We start from the raw sequence: 19,878 nt of genomic DNA, 5'->3' as shown, positions 1-19,878 counted from the left end.
CTGTTTCCTTTTAGAGTAAATTTCCTCTTTTTGTCATAAAGAAATCACAACCCCATCAAGTTGACTCAATACCAAAGTTTTTAAACGTAAAAGTAAACAAGTATTGGATTTACTGTTGAACAAAACACAACAACAAAGCTTAACTGTTAAGCAAAACATCTTGCTAGCTTTTCAACACGGCAGAAGTACCATCATGATTTGGTGCTACTGGAAATAGTCTGTTACCTTAAAAGTTCAAGATAAGATGACTAACATGAATGAAAGAAAAGCAAGTGGAATGGGGCCAACAAAAACAGTTTCATCAGAGAGGCTACTGGACTTTGTACATACAATACATCTGTTATAAATTTACATATTTCGTTCGTGTGCTGTGTGATCACCGAATGAGGCCACAGGATCACAGAGTTTGAGAAGTGTTAACCATTCCTCTTTTTTTTCAGTTTTGGCAGTGACTCAAAGGTGGCTTTAAAGTCATCTCAGCCATGAGTAAGACACTGTTCAGCAAAAACTAATAACTCTTTATGAGAAAATTCTAGTCACAATCAAAGGTGGCATCGTTTTCATCCCTCCATGTTACAGTCAATAAAAGTCACGTACCTTCATCTTTAACTGAAACTTTTTGTTCATTTTTTCCAGTTACATAAAAAAAACGTATTTATAAAATGCTCAAACTGTCTTAGAGTTGCTTCTTTGATGCAAACATATCTTTGGAGTGACTGGTGTCATATCGATACTGTTCCTCGCCGGCTGCCGTCCTCCAGGCTCTCATCCTCACCGTCGTATTGTTGCCCGCATGTCCTCATAAACATCGTTGGTGGGGCGTCGTTGTGTCTGGTTCTTGAGGCCCTTGAGCTGGGATTGATTGCAAAAGAATGTTAGATGTGAAATGTTAATTGTTATTATTGAACTTGATCTCAAACATATGCTTGTGCTATGATGAGAAATAACACCTTTTTTCCCCTGTGGTTTCCTTTGTAAATGTCACTGTAACCTCAACAAGCAAACTATCAGTTAAAAAGGATAAGTTGTTTGAAAAAATACTGTAAGTTTGAATTTTTTGTTGTTTTTGTTCATGTAAACTGTAGCCTATATGGTGCAGATTATGATAAAAGTGAATGAAATTTTGCTCAAATTATTATATTTGTGTTTGCAGGTTACTTGACAAAACTTTGGTTACCAGAAAGCACTAATTTGGAGTTTTGAGATGCAATGCCAGAAAACTGGTACATGTAAAAAAAAATTAATAGAAATTAGAAAAAATAAACCATTTCTAAAAAACTGTGAATTTAAAAACGAAGCAAAACATTATTTCTGGTTTCATTTGTGCCTTTGCTTATTTATTTTTGCACTATAAAACGAGTTTAAAATTTTGTTCAAAACACGACAGTTAGCCTTGAAATACAAGGTGGCTAGTAATTCTGCTACAAAAAGTTAGGAGTTTTGCATAGGCTAATGCTAATGCGGCTAACATGTAGCTGCGTCTGCGCTTTTTTTAATTTAATTTCATGTGTTACTAACAAAGGTAGGAGTTAGCATAGCCACAGTAATGCTTGTTATAGTGAGTCTGTTTTATCACGTGATGCAAATAAGGTTGGGAGTTATTGTGAATATGCTAACGTGGCTAACGTGTAGCGGGGTCAAACTGTATTTTTCTAATTTAAAAAAAAGCTACTAACATTTCAGAGTTAGCATAGTCGCAGTAACATTTGTTTTAGTGGAATCAGTTTGAAATTTTACATGTTGCTAACAAGGTTAGGAGTAGGCTAATGCGGCTAATGTGTAGCGATGTCGAATTGTGATTTTTATTTTAATTTTAAAGTGCTACTAACAAAATTAGGAGTTAACATAGTCACAATAACATCAGTTTTAGTGGTATCTATCTCTTTTTTCAATAGTTGCAAACAAGGTTTGGAGTTACAGGTATTTTTAATATGCTAATGCGGTTGACGCTTGTAACATGGCTAACATGTAGGGTGTTATAAACAGATTCTACAGTTACAGTAGACACAGTTAATAATGAATCTGAATTATCATAGACTCTTCTGTCTCACTTATAGTTCAGTGCGACTTATGATATAATTTTAATAAAAGACATTTAATTAATGATGTGTCTTATAATCCAGTGTGCTCTATTGTGCAAAAAATATTGTAATATTTTTTTTAAATTGTATCATTAATTCATTTATTTTTTTCTTATAACTTCATAAAAAACTTTTCATGAAGCCAGGTTTTACGTTTTTAAATTTTGAGCTAGAAAAACAAACTGTGGACAGCCCATGTTTACAGTTTGATTATTGAGCGGTCACATGAATCTGGCCAAACCCTCAGGCTGCCCAAACTTCTTCATTTCACCAACACCAGAAGCACACAAAAATGAGAAAAAGACATAAATACCTTCACAAATCTTGTTAAGATGATGGTAAACACAAGGGTGATCAACACGGTGGCGGAGACCACAATGGCTATCAAATACATGGGCGTGTTCGGTGAACAGTCGACCTTAAAGTCGTCTTCTAGAAAAAAAAAAAAAAAGACATCCATATCTGTTATTGTTCACTTCATAAATGTGTATCCAAGCGAGGGTTGTTTTTTCTGTTTTTTATTAATCAGGTGATTCATTTCATTTTCCTGCTGCCTGGACTTTCCATCAGGTTGAACAGGTTGAACTTTTCCTTGACTCAAACCGCGCTGTGAAAATTCCCCTCAAATGACACCTATATTCCAATAAATAACTTAAAGTAGCTTTATATCCTTTTTCTGCATCACTTGGCTACCCAATCTGAATGTCTGATGAAGGAAATCAGAAGTATGTTTTATCTGAAAAGACAAATTTAAACATCTAATAATGCTCACCTTTGATCACCAGAAGTATGGATCCATACTTTTTATCAGTGGTTCCTTTAAAATTCTTATCATAATGTGTGAACAGACACCAGTGAGGTCCTATGTCAGTCGATGTCAAATTCTTGATTGTAAAAGTGATGTTGGGGAATTTTCCTCTTGTCTGAATTTTGTTTGCTGGTTCTATCTTTGACGTGGTAGAATTTTTGTCTGCATAAAAAAGAACTGTTTCCTCGTGGAGCCCCCTCTTTAAAAACATGTGATTCTGCTCCTGTGAAGTCCTGCATGCGATGGTCACATCCTCGCCAACCTTTTTCCATACTATATTGTTCCCCTCTGCAAAAAAAAAAAAAAAAAGACACAAACAACACAATTGAGTCTGCTGCTGCTGTATAATCATTTTGAACTATTATTGACTGGAAAACGTTTTGGAAGTTTACATCTTCATCCATCTTACCTGCTGCACTCAGCAGACAAAGGACGGCTGCAAATGTCAGCCAGACAGCAGACATGTCGACTGTGACTGTTGCTGAGTTTCTCTTGTTGTGGAGGAAGCGACACTTGTTTTCAACCAAAAAAACTCACGTGACCTAGATAGTGGCGTTTGATGTGAAAGCATTCATGCTCGAATCAGCACTTTGCAAGTCTCTACGGCAGCTGCGAGTTGAGCATCGGAAACATAAACTAGAACTTCTGTATGCACGGACTGAGCGAGACAGCGGACGTGCTGACTGAGATGTTTACATGACATTTGACATTTTCAGATGCAGCTGTTAGACCAAGGAAAAAGAGAAGCAAAAGTTTTGCTTACTTGTCTGAGGAAATCTATAGATATTTTATTTGTGAAATGTGTATTTTAACTTGGTGACAAGCTTTCTCAATTTTTTTTAATGTTTCTATTTATATTTTCACTGTCTCATTATTCATCTTACAAATATTGATCATATTTAAACTCATTTTGTTTTACTTAATCAGTATCATATTAAACTATTAAACAAAATGTACGTTGAATTTATTTAAACAAATTTAGTTTAATTGTTGATGCGTTTTACTCTGCTTGATTAAAGTCCCACTCTGATCATCTTTATATCTATTGTAAAAGCATTCCCAATGTTCTTTTAACAATGATTAAGCTGTTTTTAGCCAAAATCAAAATGCTTGTGTCATTTTCAAAGACATAACTCTGCAGCAGTAATTCATTAGAAATTTCTCCACAACTCAGAGGTGAATTTCTAATGAATATCATTAGAAATTCATCTATAAATTGCAGACAGAGCTGCTCGCGCATAATAAGCCCACCCTCATTTTCCATTTGTGTACACACTCTCGTACCTTACAGAAAAAATATCCAAAATATCAGCAATATCAGAGCTGTCCAGCTGTACAAGTTTTGAGCCAGATTCCAGCAAAGCAGAGCAAGTGGATGCATCAGAATGGAGTGGAGCAGGGAGCTTGTGACCTATTTGTTGATGCTTTTTACGTCAGAATTTTCTCATTTGCTCCCTGAATAAACAAAAACTCAGAAATGCAATTCATATATGTTCCCTGTAATGAGAAGAGTGCTACAAGAACATGTTAAAAGTGGAATTTTCATTTGAGTTTGTCTTTAAAAACAATGTTTTGCCTAAAAGTGACAGTAAAATTGTATTTTACAGATCAAATGTAAACAACAGGAAATAACTATCATAAAAAATGAGTATGAACTGTGACGTATTGGAGTTTTACTAGGGTGTCTGTTAAAGCAACAGCTCCTGAAAGTAGGTCACAGTTTTGGTGTCACCGGGTTATCAGGACTCTGTTTTGCAGTGTTAGCACTGCCCTCTAGCGGCAGAAAGGAGAATTTTCAAGTAGATGGACTGTAGATAAAGATTTTTTTTATTTCTTTGTTGAAACTGAATTCTCATAAATTGTTCACGAATAAATAAAAATATAAGAGAATTATCAAGAGTTCTTGATGTATATCCAAACAAGGTGGCTGGATCCTGAAGACAGGCTTAGATGGAGGAAACTGATTCTATGTGGCGACCCCTGAAGGGAAAAACCGAAAGGAAAAGAAGAAGATCTAAATAAACTGGAATCCATCATCGCTCGTGGGTATACTGATGCTCTTTCAGTCTGTCACTTTAACACCTCATTGCAGGTTGGAGCTCTTTCACAGATCTTTCTTCCTGTTAGCTATTAGACCCTATGCAATATTTGTTTTAATTGTAAGGTCATTTCCTCTTTGTGGGATCAATAAAGTTTCATTCTATTCTAATTTTCCATCTTAATCTAAGGACAAACAGAATAATGTGTGAAGCATGACATATTGTGGGTTCTTAAATCACATGTTTGGCTTATAGTTTATTTTAAATGGAAAATATTGATCATGTTAAAGCTCAAAATGCTCTGGAATAATAATGATTATAATAATACACTTAATAGTGATTATTCTATGGTTCAACAACATTGGATACAGTCTGAAGCCGAAAAGAATACAATAAACTCCATTAAGAGGTCCCCACCCTGAGGGAATAGTAAGTAATCGGTCAATAAATCCACAGCCAAGGCCCTTTCCGGAGATGAATCCGAGGTGGCACACCCACCACCTGATCTGCCCTCATCCCCCTGGGACAGAGCAAAAACAAAAAGGCCCACTCCATCCCATCAGTCTTTTCCTCATCCCCCTTCCAGCCTTTTCCAGTTAAGGAGGTACAATGTCAGTGAGAGATAACGCAGGGAGGGTTGTTATGTTCTTACTGTTGCTACGGAAACAACCCTGTCCATTTGGCTGCTGGAGCTTCCTGTTTTGGGCAGGGCATTTGAGTCTGCAATGCTATCCGGATGATTTGTTTCTGCTCGTTTAGAAGGCAGAAAGAAAGAAGGAAGTGGGGAAAAAAAGGAAAGCATTTTGGAATTTTCTGGATTCATCCAAGATGAAAATGTGAGCCAGCAGTTCTTCTGAGGCTGCATGGTTGCTGAGTCAAAGCCGGTGACTAAATGGTCATTGATTGATTTGCTGCTGCTGCTGTGTCACTCAAAGATGACTCACCTCGTTTCCCATTCCTACTTCCACGCTCACATCCTCTTCCTCTGCAGGGAGCTCCTGTGACCTCATCTGGACTCCACACGCCTTAATGACCATGTCAATACTGAGGCTGCAAACGAGCAAAGATGTGCAAACATTCATCACTCACAGTAAGATTACATATGGCTGTGGGGGGAGGAAACGGGTAATCTGAAGTCTTTGTGGAAAGATTAGTGGGATGATCAAGAGACTGATCAGCTGGTGACCAGAACACAAGAGCAATATATTATGTGGTATTAACTAACCACAAAATTAAACACATATCATCTAAAAATCAACTGAAAATGAATATGAGAGTATGTTTACATTACTGCAAACATTACAAAAACTGGTTACAAAATAATTTAGCAGAGCTTGCAGTACTTCTTACCTTTAAGTGTGTTATATGCCAACGTTTTATGAAATAATAGAGCAGAAGTATAATTTGTTTGTGTTTGTGCATGTGTTTGTTAGTGCTCCTTTTGTTGTTCATGCATTTATTTGTGTAAATGTTGGACTTTGTTAAAAAAAAATGTGATATTAGGTTCATTTTTCTCCATTCTATTTAATTAAAATGTGTGATTGTTTGTTTGTGGTAGGATAAACTGAGTGTCCGTCCAGGTTGTGCCTGTTCAAAAAGAATGTCACCTTAAAATGAATGGATTTTACATAGCTGGTAATAATTTGTAATGAGCAAAATAAAATGCAGGGGTGTAAAAAAACCATTCTGTTTTAAAACCACTTTTACTTTTTGGTTTTATCAGCATCTCACATCACTGTGAAGAATTTGAGGTTTGCTCTGATCTTTTCTACAAACCACACCAACTTCATTTGCATGCTGTCAGTGAAACAACCTCACATTAAGAATATTCTCACACAGAAGAATTCATGTCTGAAGCTGCTGCATTACAAGCTGAATAAAATCCCCCATCTTCTCCACCTTTTCCCACAGACAGTTGGAATGATGTGTTTTGTGATGGTATGCTGTTTGTTTTTAACCAAATCTGGGATCTGTGCATCAAAGCCTGACATGTCTACTCAGATCTTATCTTTCCAACTGACAGTGCTGCCGTGTTCTTTTAAACAATCGAGCCTTTCCATTTGCTGCTTAAAAACAAGCCACACTCATAGAGATTCCAAATATTTGCGCCCTAAAGAACATTTAATAAGCTACTACAAATGAAGCAGAAATTAGCTGTTAGATGAGCTATTGTGAGACTATTTTACATTTAAGTTTTGGTAAGAATTGGCAGAAAATTCACATTTTTTGGAATTGAGATGTTCTTTAAACCCTTGCAATATTGTTTTTTATAACATATTATGTTATCTAACAATGTTAACTTAGGATGCTAAATTACTGACATGAATGTTCAGGAAAAAAGCTCCTTTGTTTACCCACCGTCTCCAATTTGATTAACACAATTTTAATATTAATTATAAACTAATTTTGGATTCTTTTAATACAGTAAGTTGTCATTGGAAAAAATGAACAAGAATAGATTAGTTGTTCTCACCACAAAGTTTTAAAAAGCAGCTAAACATTTTCCCGCCAAAAGTGTCACGGAGGCAGCCATTTTGAAATAAGCAAGCAAGTTTATTTATAAAGCCCAATTCCTACCCAAGGCAATTCAAAGTGCTGTACAAAAACTTTTTTTTAAATTACAAAAATGAATAAAACTCTATTGATAAAACACAAGTAAAATCATAAAAAAAAATATATAAAAAAATTCAGAAATGTAAAAATCATTGAAAACAAACACAATAGTTCCTATTTTAAAACACAGTGCTGAATAAAAAAAGTTTTCAGCACAAATTTGAACATGTTCAGACTTGTGGCCCATTTTCAAAGAGATTGTTCTGAACCTTTGATGAGAAATACTGAAAGGCTGCCACACACAATGTTTAGTTTTAATTCTTGGTACCTGAAGAAGACCTCAGCCTGAGGTTCTCACATTTCGAGATGGGTTATAAGCAATGAGCATACTTGGGTGCTGGGCCATGAAGAGACTTATAAACAAGCAGAGCTGTTTTCAACTCGATTCTCTGAGCAACAGGAAGCCAGTGCAAAGACCTCAGAACTGGACTAATGTGGTCATATTTCCTGTTTTTTGTCAGGACTTGAGCTGCAGCATTTTGAGTAAATTTTAGTTGTTTGATCCCTCGTGTAGAAAGCACAGTGAGGAGGCCATTATAATAGTCCAACCTACGGGGCACAAAGGCATGGATTAATTACTCAAGCAGGTTTGGACACAACATTTTTACATTTTGGTGATGTCCTTCAGGTGATAAAAGGCTACTGATGTAAGTGATGAGATGTGACTATTAAAAATTAAGTCAGAGTCTAATATAATTCACAGGTTTCTAACCTGATTTTTTGGTTACCTGAGGGATTCCAGATGACAGATTACACTTTTCCTTTGATTTTGAGGACCAAAGACAATTATTTCAGTTTTATCTGAGTCTAGATGGAGGAAATTATCTTGCATCGACATAGTAATTTGTTCAATGCAGCGGCACAGTGAATTTATTGGACCTTGTTCACCCGCTGACAATGAGACATATCTGAGTGTCATCTACATAATTATGGTAGGACAAATCATTTCTAGATATTAGGTACACAGATTTGGAGTTTGGAAAGAGCCAAAATGAAATAAATATATACACCAATAAATAAATAAATAAATGTGTCATTAATTTTTCTAAATGGCAGATTTGATATGGACTGGTAGTTAAGCAGAAAAAGTCCTTCTACTGCCCCTAGTGGGATGATGACGAACTAAAAGGCAGAAAAAAATGATCAAGTTTTAAATCTTGGCCTTTTAAGGAAAGTTTGGATAATCCTAACGAAATGGGGATCCCAGAAATGCATGTATCAAATATGATACAGATGGTTATATATATGGTTGATAATTATATATATTTTTTATTTTTTGACCTGAATCAAATTAAGCTTCTAAAATACGGTGTGACTTATTTAATATATTCTCGTTAGTCATATGCAGGATAAAGGGAGATTATAGCAATAAAGAGGGATTATAATCCGATAAAGAGCAGTTATTCCCGGGTTGAAACAGGCTTTTCAAAACAAGCTCTTACTCAGGACTCTCTTATTTCCTGGCATTTCTCCAAGGCAGGAAGTTCTTTTCCTGGTCTTGAGTGACCCACGCATGCCTCCTTGGCAGATGAGGTCAGAAACCCACCACTGTGCCACAACATTATGCAGCTCATGGTTTTACATCAACCGGAGCCTAAGATTTAAACCACTAAGGAGTGAGACGCCTTGAATGGAGATTTATGCAGTTCTTACCGTTTTGACCAGGATATTTAGTTTCTCAGTTTTCTTTCATAAGCCTACAGAGAGGCTTCTGTGTGGAGTTTGCATGTTTCCATGATGGCGCCAAGATCCTAAAAGCATGCATGCTGGGTTAAACGTACAACTAACTTTAGCATGCTTTTTTTTTTTTTTTTTTATTTTTACTTGAAAACCTGCTCAGAACATGTTTTAATGGCATGTTGCTCTTTGTGGTTGAACCCAAATATAGTTATCTTTTTGAAAGTTTTTCAAAGCAGTCCCTAACACTTTCTAATCTTTTCAATTCCAAAAAGGTTGAATCGTGTTCCAGATGAAGTGAGCACGTCTAAATCGGAGGGAAAAAGTTTTCAGTTAAATCTTTTTCCTGTTGGGGGATGATCTGCTCCTGCAAGAGGAGAACTTTAAGTATCATTCCAGTCTTAGTAACATCAAGTGAGAGACTGCATTCCTGTGGTCAGTAGAGAAGAAGGCGTAGATGAAAGGCAAAGCTGGCAATGTGGCTGACTATAATCGGTGGTCCTGATCAAAGAAAGACTTTGAATTTGTTACCTGCAGAAGCCTGGTATGGAAGCTCCTCTAAATATCAACACGCTGAGATGGGACGGTGTGGTTGTTAACATCACTTTAGTCTTTTCTGAGTGGAAAATACACATTTTTCCTGAAGTAATCCCACGGTAAAAAAAAAAACGTGTCATAAATGGGTTGGTCCTGAGTACTAGCTTTCCTTAGCTTTGATAGGCTCCAGCCACCTCTGTGAGCTCACTCAGGAGGAAACAGATAGCTGGACAAATGGATGGAAGCTGAAATAGAAACATCCGAGTCTCTATGTATGATCAGACTTCCTTTAGAGACAGTGGCGTGGAGAAAGAAGTCTGTGGATGTCAGCTCAAACGGGCCTCCAGGGCCAAGTTATGACAAAGTGGTAGAAAACAGAGTCAGTGATGGATGACCACCTGGGGTTAAGTGGGCCATACGCTGGATGGCTTTTAAAGCCATTTTTATCTATTTTTTCTGAAGAGTTTGTTCACTTAAAATAAGCCTTATCATGACTAATCTAAAGAGGAGGATCAGCCCTGTTAAAGCCCTTCATTCTACTCTGTAAGAAGCTTACAAAGATTTATGGAATCAACAATACAATGGAATTCAGATTGACATCTTGGACTGGAGATTATAATGTTTATGGAATAGAACATGGGGCTAGCATAACAATCAATTAAACTTTTTTAAGCTATTTCCTTTTTTTTCTAATTTAAATGCAAGTTAAACATATTTATAGACTCAACTGTTTTATTTTTCAAGAGTTCCTTTATAAGTAAATCATCAAAGATTTGACAGTCATATTTTTTGGAATAAAAATGCTTTTAAAAACTGATCAAATCTAAATCAAAGATTTAAAAAATGTTTTTTAATTAAATATGTATGATACGTTGGGTAATTTGGTAAGTTTTTGCTAAGATACAAAATACTGCCATGAATGTTTAGGAAAAAAGCTCCTTATTCACCTTCTTAAATTTGATTCACACATCTTTAACCTAAATTATGAACTAATTTTACATTCTGTCAATACAGGAAGTTGTCATTTAAAAAAAAAAAGAGCAAAAATAGATTAGTTATTCTCACCATGAAGTTTTTTTTTTAAATTAGCGAAACGTTTTCCCGCCAAAAGTGTCATGGGGGCAGCCATTTTGAAATTAGCACAAAAAGTTATTTTATTGCTCCTAGTGGAATGATGAGCTACAGGGAGGAAAACATGGACCATGTTGTAAACAATGGCTTTTAAAGGAAGGATTGGATCATGCTAACGAGATGAGGATCACAGAAATGCATGTATCAAATATGACATAGTTATATAGAGTTAATAATATTTTAGTTTTCTTTTTTCTTTTTTTACCTGAATCAAATAAAGCCTCTGAAATACAAAACGATTTATGTTTAGGTCTGTCTTGTTCTAACTTTTGTTTTAAATCGGATGTACAAACTCAGCTGATTAAATTAATCTTTATTTTATATTTAAAAGTGAAATTTGCAAGCAAGACCCCACATTACCCAATCCAGCTATTAGGAGTGATGCTTCATGTATTATAGTTGGATGAGGTCATCAAAAATGGTAAATATAATTAAAATTAAATAGTTCTAGAAAGTGGTTAGCTCATTTGTTTATAATTTAACACATTGTAACACTAAATTCTCTTTACAGCAATATAGGTGGTGCAAAATGTCTGGAAAGAGACTGAGATTGTTGTCGCTTCACAATGTAATTATCTCATTTTGCTATTATTTTTTAATAAGTAGTGAAGATTCCACTTTATCACCCAAGTATAACAAATAAAAAACAAAGTTTTGAACCATTGTGGTTCTTTAATGCTTTTAACAAAAGCCCTCCAAGTGTTTTCTTGTCTTTTGTGCATTTCCACCAACACTAAAGAAGGTCGAGTTGAGGCTACAACCAAATAAGGAGTTTTTGAGAAAAACTGTTGCAGACCATGTCTCAGCACACGGTAGAATCCTTCCAAACTCCATTTTCACTTTTCAGTCCACATGGTTTATATAAAAATGACTTAAAGACTTAACAAAATAAGAGTCATAGACCAGACTGTGACAAGTGTCAAAGTTATCCACTTTTTTTGTTTTAGTGCTTATAGATGAAATGCATCATCTTACTTATATTTATTCATAAGAAAACTAAAAAAAGAAATATGACTAACTGCATTTGTTTACATTTTCCTACCGACTCTAATCCGCAAACTTCAGTTATTCAAATTCTCCCAACAGTTGCCACTCAGAAAAAAGCCAATAATCAGCCATGGTGAATTCATATGAATCTTTATTGTATTTAGAAATCCACGCATCAAATCTGTCATATTTTTCTTTTACCATTTACAACCGGTGAGAATGAGGGACAAGCTAATTGTCGTGCCTTTCCCAGCAGGCGCAATGCGCTACAGGATGGGCTGAAATGGAGTGGAGGGGAGGAAGATACATAAAGTGCTTTTGCCAACAGTTTTCTTATTTTAATAGAAAAAGGGATTTAAAAAAAAAAGAAAAACAAAAAGTCCAGAGCGAGGAGAAGAACGGGACGGTCATGGACGTGACGACATGAGCGCCGGGAATGCTGGAGGGGGAGGTTGTGAGATGTTGTTGAGAGGGAAAAGAGTTGTTGGGGTAATGATCTTCAAAAAATACAAAATAAAAAATAGAAAATGGAAAAAAAAGGCAGAGGTTTCAACCCAGGATGAGGCTGGACTTGCCACCTGGGGGGTTTCTTCGGGAACCTGTGGCGTTATTGGCACCTCCTGATGGGGCAGAAGACTGTTGCGTGTCCCTCTGCTCGTCCTGCTCCGCCTCCTCATCCTCAGGACAGTCTACTCCTGTGAGACAGACAAACATGGAGCTTACAGATGAATTCAGCCACATCCCTCAGGATTAAAGCACTGGTCTTAGCCTTTTAGCTCCAGTGTTGACATTCTTTTGACTACTGTAAGTCCTCAACTGTTTATGCAAATTTATATAATTTTACTGGATTCTGTAGCGGCGAAAAGCAGCCTGGTGCTGATATGCAAAACTTTAACAGCCATTCAAGAACACGCTGAAAAGCAGGGATGGACTTTTTCTTCTTCTTTTTCTACTGTTTACTAGCGCATGTTCGCCACCTACAGGGGGAAGAATGTCAAATTGGCGCAAATCTTGTCAATCTTGCTCCGTTCCGATGTGTGAAGGACTTAGTGTCATAATTCTGGCCGACCACAAAACACAATTATTCATTCCTCCTGCCTGATCAATTTATACATAGGTGGGACTTCCATGAATTAAAAGGGACGACATACATACATCCCTATGAAATCCTAGTCCCTGATTGGTCAAAGTTCAACCTTGTTTAACATCCCTTCAATAACCGTTCATTTGTACATAGAGCCCAAAAATGGTCATAAAAAAGAGGTTAGCTACGAGTGAACATGAGAGTTTTGAACATGAAAGCCCAAAATAAGCATTTACATAGAATTTTTATAGATTGAAGGTGGTTGCTTGAGCATGCATTGCTGAGGGGGGTGTGAATGTAGCTAAAGAGTTACAGTAGGTCAAAGAGAGTGACACTTGGCTGTCGCTGGCGACATCACTGGTGTTAAAGAGCTAAAACGCAAAAAACTTTGACATAAATATCCTTTATAGATCGGGGGTCCAAATCCAGCCCTCGAGGGCCGGTGTCCTACATGCTTTCCAACCAACCTGCCATTGATAAAGTAGGATTTCTGGCAAACCAGCAGGAGGACAACTCTTAAGGCCTGGATTTGGAAACCCCTGATCTATAGATGCTTAAAAAATATTAGCCTGTTTTAAGACAAACAAAGTATTAATAGTAATTTGAGCAAAAAGCAAATTCATTAAGTTACTAGCTAGTTTCATCTGTTTAAAAACCCACTCCAATAAAAATTTTATTTTTTGTGTTTTTAACACGTTCTTGTAGCATTCTTCTTATAATAAAGGACCTATGCAAAACAATTTACGATTAAAACGGCATTTATGAGTATTTCTTATTTCACGTCGGATCAGAAAACCGGATGCTAGAAAAAGCTCAGACTAGTGATGCAGCAACTAAAATGAAATGGCCGTGTCAAAGTCTCTTCTTCACTCCCTTGTGCGCACCCTGGCACACTTAGGTGTGCGAGAAATGATGAGCCTTCAACGCTCGTGTGCTTGTCACACTCAAAACTGTATAACTGGATTGATCCAACATTGTTTGTTATTTTTACTAATGCTAGCTTGTAGCTATAGGCTTCACAGCGAAAAAAAAGATCTCAGGGACGAGGAGGGGTAGCTCCGAGCCAACAGTACCGCCCACAACCCAGAATTCTAATGAGATCCTGCCACTGGATATAAACAGCTATATCTTACTAAAAAACATTTTTCATTTTGACTAAAACTGCACAACCATAAAAGATTACGGGGAACAATTTTGCATAAGAAAAAATATGGTTGGAGTGGGATTTTAAGATGTATTTACAGTAACTTATGGTGAACTCTTCAAGTGAAATAAAAAGGTTTAGCAGTTTTAATACAGGAGTTTCTTCTGAACACAGACAACACTTACATGTGACTCACTACAAAGCTTTGAATTTTTTTTTTTTTTTACCACTTGTAAAATATGCTTTACTATAAAAGAGTCTGCTCTGGACGGGACACATTAAAGTGCACACTGTGCCAATAACAGTCATCTTTGATTTGAGTGTTTTTGTTGAGCAGCCTGGCGAACCTCCAATTATCCCATGAGCCAGCCACTCCGCTACAAACACACACCTGCAGGTTCATACGGAGCTTCTGGTAAAGAGAGGTCTGCTATTAAAGAACAGCTGCTCCACTGCAGATCATCGTGCCATCAGAACAAGGAAAAGCCACATCAAAGACAGAACCGCTCTGTCCTGACACACACAGAGCCTGTTTACTGCGTTAAAGCTATGCGATTGGTTGCCTCCCTGTCAGCAAACAGCAACACTTTCTGATGAAGAAAGTGGAAGTACCTGATCTGCTTCAGTGAACTTTCACTGAGTAATCAAAGTCACACACGGACACTTAGACACAGTCACAGTGTGACAGGCATTGGACCAGTTCTTTTAAAGGGCAAACTCTTCTGGGTACGTACCGTCTCTGGGCTGTTCTTGGCCATTTTCATTCTATAAGAAAAACAAAAAGGATCAAGTTACTTACAAGATCTTTTATTTCACAGCCAGGAGGAAAAATGACCAGAACTGAAACCAAAACACCCATAAAGTTAATGCTTAACCCATTCAATCCTTTTTTTTCAGCCTGAGGGAAGTTAGTCATTTCTTTGGAAACAAAACAAGCACTGGCTCCAAATGAAAAATACTGTAATTTTGTCAAAATATTAATAACAGAACCCTTTAAAAAGTGTAAAGAAGTCAGATTCACAACATAGTTTTTGTGCAAAACTTAGCAGTTTATTTGAAAACATGAATAGACACTAATCTAGAGTCTTTAAGCTTAGTTTCTGTTCTTAAAATAGATTTCTTACATGGTCTGTGCCACAGATAAGTAATCTCTTTGCAATAAAAAGATGATTATTTATGACCTGAAGTGAACTCCAGACATGTATACTGCAGTACCTGTCTGCACCACTAGGTTTCTCTTAAACTGCACTCTGTTTGCCATGAACAATCCGAATAGCTTTCCTTTATCTACTCATTTATTGTTTTCTTTTACGCAACAAAAATCCCACTTCCTGTTCTGAGCGATGCCAAGTGTTTATAAAAGTAGATCAGTCATGAGATTGTTTTTCTGAGGACGAAAACTGAACCTGTAAATGACTTACAGATGTTGGTGGATATTTTTTGGAAAAAAAGTGGATTAGTTAAAAAAAAAAAAAGAAGGTTCAGATTACACCCCCCCCCCTGGACATTCCACATGAGCTATTTTATCTGTTTTCTTCAGGGGCTGTCAGACTAAATGGCGGGTACCTCTCGTCTCTGGGTCCAGACCAAAGCGGCCCCCGAGTTGTGGATGGTGGTCAGCTCCGGCTCAGGGTTCTTGGGGAAGAGGAGCGGCTGCTGGCACCGCCTCAAAGGGGCCGAGGGTTCCCCACACAAGGTTCCTGCAGCTTCTCCAGCTGAGAGAAAAAAAAACAAAAAATGTGTGGATAAGAGGGCATTCTACAGTCTTACTTGCTCCTTTTTGGGGGAGAGGAAACAGTTAACAGTGATGTTAAACAGGAAGCACAAATCATGAGTAAGGGGCTTGGAAGCAGCAGACTCATGCCATATGGACGCTAATCCCATTAGCTATAAAGCCAACTCAGGCATTCGTGTTTTCAAATCAGCCACAAGATTCATCTTCTCAGACCTGACAAAACATCAGCTTTATGGGTGATTTTTGGAGGCCGGAATAACACATGTCAAAATCACTGGGCACTAACAGGAAACAACACTAAATCCGCTTGGCCGCCTGTAACAGACCCAGAGAAGCTGTGGAGCCCTTCCAAGCAGACGACCTGAGTGCCAAAACTCACAAAACGCCCCATCGCCGGCGCTCTCCTTCAGCGGGACGCTCCAAACCCCGACTCGGCCCAGCGAGGAATCAGTCTCAACTACCCAAAGCCACATAAGGCAACAGTTCTCACCCAGATGGCCTGAGGCGGGACAAACCGCCTTTGTGATGAGGGGGGAAACAATGGCCGCTGAAGAAGCAGAGGAGTGTCCATTGTTGTTAATGGAGTGAAGTGAATCAGTTCTGTTGAGAGGAGCTGCTTCGGTAATGGCTCTAGATTTATGATCTCCAGAGCACAACAAACGGGAAACACGAGACGGTTAAACTAGATTAATGGGCAAGACAGAGACACATTGTATTATCATCAATACAAAACATTTCCTTCTTCCTAACCTTATTGCTCTGGAGGGAATCTGGCTTAAATGTATGAAAACACGGAGACAGAAAGAGTAATTGTGGCGGTCTAAGCCTCCTCTCTTGAAAAAGAAGAAGGTGCTCATCATGTGGTTAGGAGCTGAGGGCACTTCAGCAGAACCTGCCAGAGTCCAGCTGATCAATAGGCTTCTACTTAGACCCAACATAACTCCTGCAGTCATGCTTACAAAACACAAGCAGCGACAAGAGATGGTTGCATTTCATTTGAACCAGCTCAAGAAATCATGAATAAATCCGAGTAAGATCGCAAGAAAATAATTACATGTCTTTAGATGTTTGTGTGTTAAGCACAAAAAAACAATTTGTTGTTCCAATAAATGAGATTCAACCTGCAACTCATGATTCCACTTGAAAAATTTTTTTTCATTCATTCAAGGCTCCTGAAGTGGGTCAAAACAGCCAGAAAAATCACTTTACCATTAACAGCTGTTGGCTGTAAAACCACAGCTCAGCTGAGAGTTAAATATCAAATTCTTCCTCACACTCAGATAATTTGCAACATCACGTAAACCATTTCAACAAAGAAGTCGGGGTGAAAGCATGTGATCTGAAGAATCTTACTGCTGAGGATTCTGAAATCCCCCTCCCTCCATACAGAAATGCTGTGAGGCAACAAAAGACTTTCATCAGTTTACTATAAACATACAGGGGGAATAAATACAGAACAAAACTCAAAGTGGCTGCAAGTTTGGCGTCTCCAAGTGTCTACGTGCCTGAAAGGCTGTTCTTTCCATTGAGGACAACTTTTTAGCTTTTATTCAACAGAGTCTAGCTTCAAATTACACTCAGCCTATAGTCATAGCTTTTTGGCTGTGACACAATATGAAACTGAAACTGAAAAACTGAATACAGTTCACATTTTTCCCCCCTCATCCTCAGGTCAAAAGGTGCTTTCAACCTCAGAGTTTATGAATGCGTCTCCCCCTGCTGCAGACCTCAAACCACAGCTGTCTCGAACCCATAAATCCCACGGCTCTGATCAGTCTCGTGCAAGATTAAGTCAGATTAGTTTGAAGTGATGTTGAATTACTTGGTGGATTGTTCCTCCGATGGGCATGGGGGTCATCAGGCTCTGCGAAAATGTTTGATGCCATCTTGTTTTTGCGGGGGGTCGAGTTGTCATCTGCGCCAAAAGAGATGCTGGAGTCCCCGCCTGGTGGCCGTAGTACCCTAAAAACAACAAGGTCAAAACAATTAAATAAATAAATCGTGTCATACAAGCATGAGCAGCTCCACCCTAATCCTTTCATTTCCATGCCAAACACACCAAAAAAGGCACCAAGATAGCAGCGAGCTCTCTGCTCTGTCAGCCTCTAGACAGGCAGTCACAATTCCTGCCCTGCAGCTGACTCCAGTCGCACAGAATCAGACTTAAACTGCGATTCACAACCTCTCCTCAGCAGGATTCCTTTGGAGTGACACGCGCATTTCTGGCAGAACCATTTTCTGCAAGGATACACATTTTTGAGCCAATTCGACACAATAAATGGGATCGTTTTTAGCACCAGGCTGAAGAGGAAGCCCAAAAGCAACACCAAAAATACGAATGTGCTGTGAAAGTCATAGAGGGGGGAATGGCAGACGCCCCCTCTCTTTTTTTGTCCAGTAAACTCTCCACAGAATGGAGGAAGCCCACCAGCTGACACAGAACAGCTGCCGGAGGGCCAGGAGGGCAGATGGGAGTAAAAAAAAAGGCTACTCAACATACAAAGACGTATCAGCTTAAAGTACAGCAAGATGATTTAGTTTTCACATCTTTTCCTGCACACGTGGTGTCTGTGACAATAATGTCTAAAGCAGACCATCTCCTGAGCAGAGAGGATGAGCTCATGGCTTCCACGCGGACTGCGACAGCAGGGCAGCTGACCCCACCCTGTCATGAAACCGCAAATCAAACCAATTAAATGTGGCTAATCACTAAAGACAAGGGGGGCACTTTTTTTTAAGTGGGAAGTGAAGCAACAGCTCCACTATCAAAGATGGCACATCTGATGGGCACGAGGCTAAGATTTTAGCTTCCACTGACCCATGTGGTCAGACAGCAGCAGCATTTGGCCGAAAGAGGGACCAAAAAATAAACCTCCAGAAAGCTTAGCCAGCACCCAAACCCCTGCATTATCCGGAGGGGGAAAAGGGAATTCTTCCCAACATTTGATGACGTTTCTATCCCTATAAAAATGCCACAAACACTAAGACGATTCATTGTTGCTGTTTCTGCTGCAATAAAACGAGGAGGAATGCATCCAGACGCATCACTTCCAGAAAGGACTGCGTGAGTCTTCAGGGGCTTTTAGTCCCGACAGAAAATAACCCCTTTCTGTCTGCACGCTGTCGGAACCTTCTAGAATAAAATATCCTTTTAGGGGGGCGTACAAATATCACTTACAGACATTTATCGCCTCTATTTTAGGTAAAACGTGAAGTTAAAATGGCCTGACTTTGACAAATTTAGCATAAAACTGTTACTTTAAAGTAAATACAAACAAAATAGGCCAGTCCGTTTACAGAAAAGTATGTAAATATTTCCGGTTAGCCACTTTTTTGGGGGCTAATTTTAACTCGCCCTCACAAGCTAACTCAAATAACTTAAGTGTTGCTAAAGGGTTGTGGTTGCTCTGAGGCCCAAAGAGATTAACTTAATTAGCCAGACTGTGTGACAGTGCGGCTCAAACCTTCTCCACAATACAAGAAGATAAACCGCTATTCACAAACTAGCCAAAAAAAAAAGAGGCGTTTGCTAGCTTAAAACACTTCCCCGCATCCCGCTTCTTTTGTTCCTCCGCTAAAGGTTTCCAGCTGCTTTTTTTATTCACCTGGAGCTGCTCTTAGCGCCGGGGTCCATCCCTTGAAATGTGGTGGTGGTCGTCATCTTTGGGAGTTTCCGACGTCCTGGCTATAAGGAGCAGTCAAACGGATGACAAAAGGAGAAATCCTCCCTGCCCGCAGAAATGCGACGAGACGCAGACTCCACCCGAAACTGGAAAAGCGCTGGGAAGCCCAGATCTGCTGGTTCTGCGGTGCCAGCCCACAAGGCCCAGCCCACCAGCCGACCGCGCGCTCTGATTGGACAGGGCACCACAGAACTCTTTTCTGATTGGACAGAACCTAAGAGGTCGAACATCTTGCTGGTGGCAGTCCCCATATTTATAAATGATCACAGCTTTCATCCCTGGACATGGTTCATTTAATATTAACAGCACTAACACAATTATGCACATTTTTCGAAAACTTGAATAACAAACACACACAA

The 19,878-nt window shown here is 38.5% G+C and overlaps 2 protein-coding genes and 1 long non-coding RNA gene across 4 annotated transcripts; 1 reads left to right on the top strand and 2 right to left on the bottom strand.

The window, feature by feature from the left end:
• Positions 1–6: 6 nt before the first annotated feature.
• Positions 7–3,915, bottom strand: si:ch211-188c18.1. Of its 2 annotated transcripts, XM_036213283.1 has the most exons (4): positions 3,299–3,915; positions 2,854–3,177; positions 2,395–2,513; positions 7–852 (listed from the first exon to the last, which is right to left on the bottom strand). In XM_036213283.1, exons 1-4 carry the CDS (start codon positions 3,351–3,353, stop codon positions 772–774), a joined length of 579 nt encoding a protein of 192 aa, XP_036069176.1. In that variant the 5' UTR covers positions 3,354–3,915; the 3' UTR covers positions 7–771. The 2 variants fall into 2 exon arrangements, with proteins under 2 accessions (XP_036069176.1, XP_036069175.1); XM_036213282.1 differs by lacking the exon at positions 3,299–3,915 and having other exon boundaries at positions 2,854–3,292.
• Positions 3,916–5,600: 1,685 nt separating this feature from the next.
• On the top strand, positions 5,601–15,855 carry LOC112146106. Its single transcript, XR_002919194.1, has 3 exons — positions 5,601–5,764; positions 5,920–6,018; positions 15,642–15,855. It is a non-coding gene; the product is annotated as an uncharacterized LOC112146106 (long non-coding RNA).
• On the bottom strand, positions 12,008–19,659 carry jpt1b (Jupiter microtubule associated homolog 1b). Its single transcript, XM_024271754.2, has 5 exons — positions 19,442–19,659; positions 17,659–17,798; positions 15,668–15,816; positions 14,836–14,866; positions 12,008–12,568 (listed from the first exon to the last, which is right to left on the bottom strand). The coding sequence occupies exons 1-5, from the start codon at positions 19,495–19,497 to the stop codon at positions 12,423–12,425; spliced, it is 522 nt and encodes a 173-aa protein (XP_024127522.1). The 5' UTR covers positions 19,498–19,659; the 3' UTR covers positions 12,008–12,422.
• Between the last annotated feature and the right edge of the window lie 219 nt (positions 19,660–19,878).

This window comes from Oryzias melastigma, linkage group LG8, assembly GCF_002922805.2.
Source record: "Oryzias melastigma strain HK-1 linkage group LG8, ASM292280v2, whole genome shotgun sequence".
Classification (NCBI taxonomy): Eukaryota; Metazoa; Chordata; class Actinopteri; order Beloniformes; family Adrianichthyidae; genus Oryzias; species Oryzias melastigma.
The sequence above is the reverse complement of the archived record's forward strand: the minus strand, read 5'-3'. Positions and strand labels throughout refer to the sequence as shown.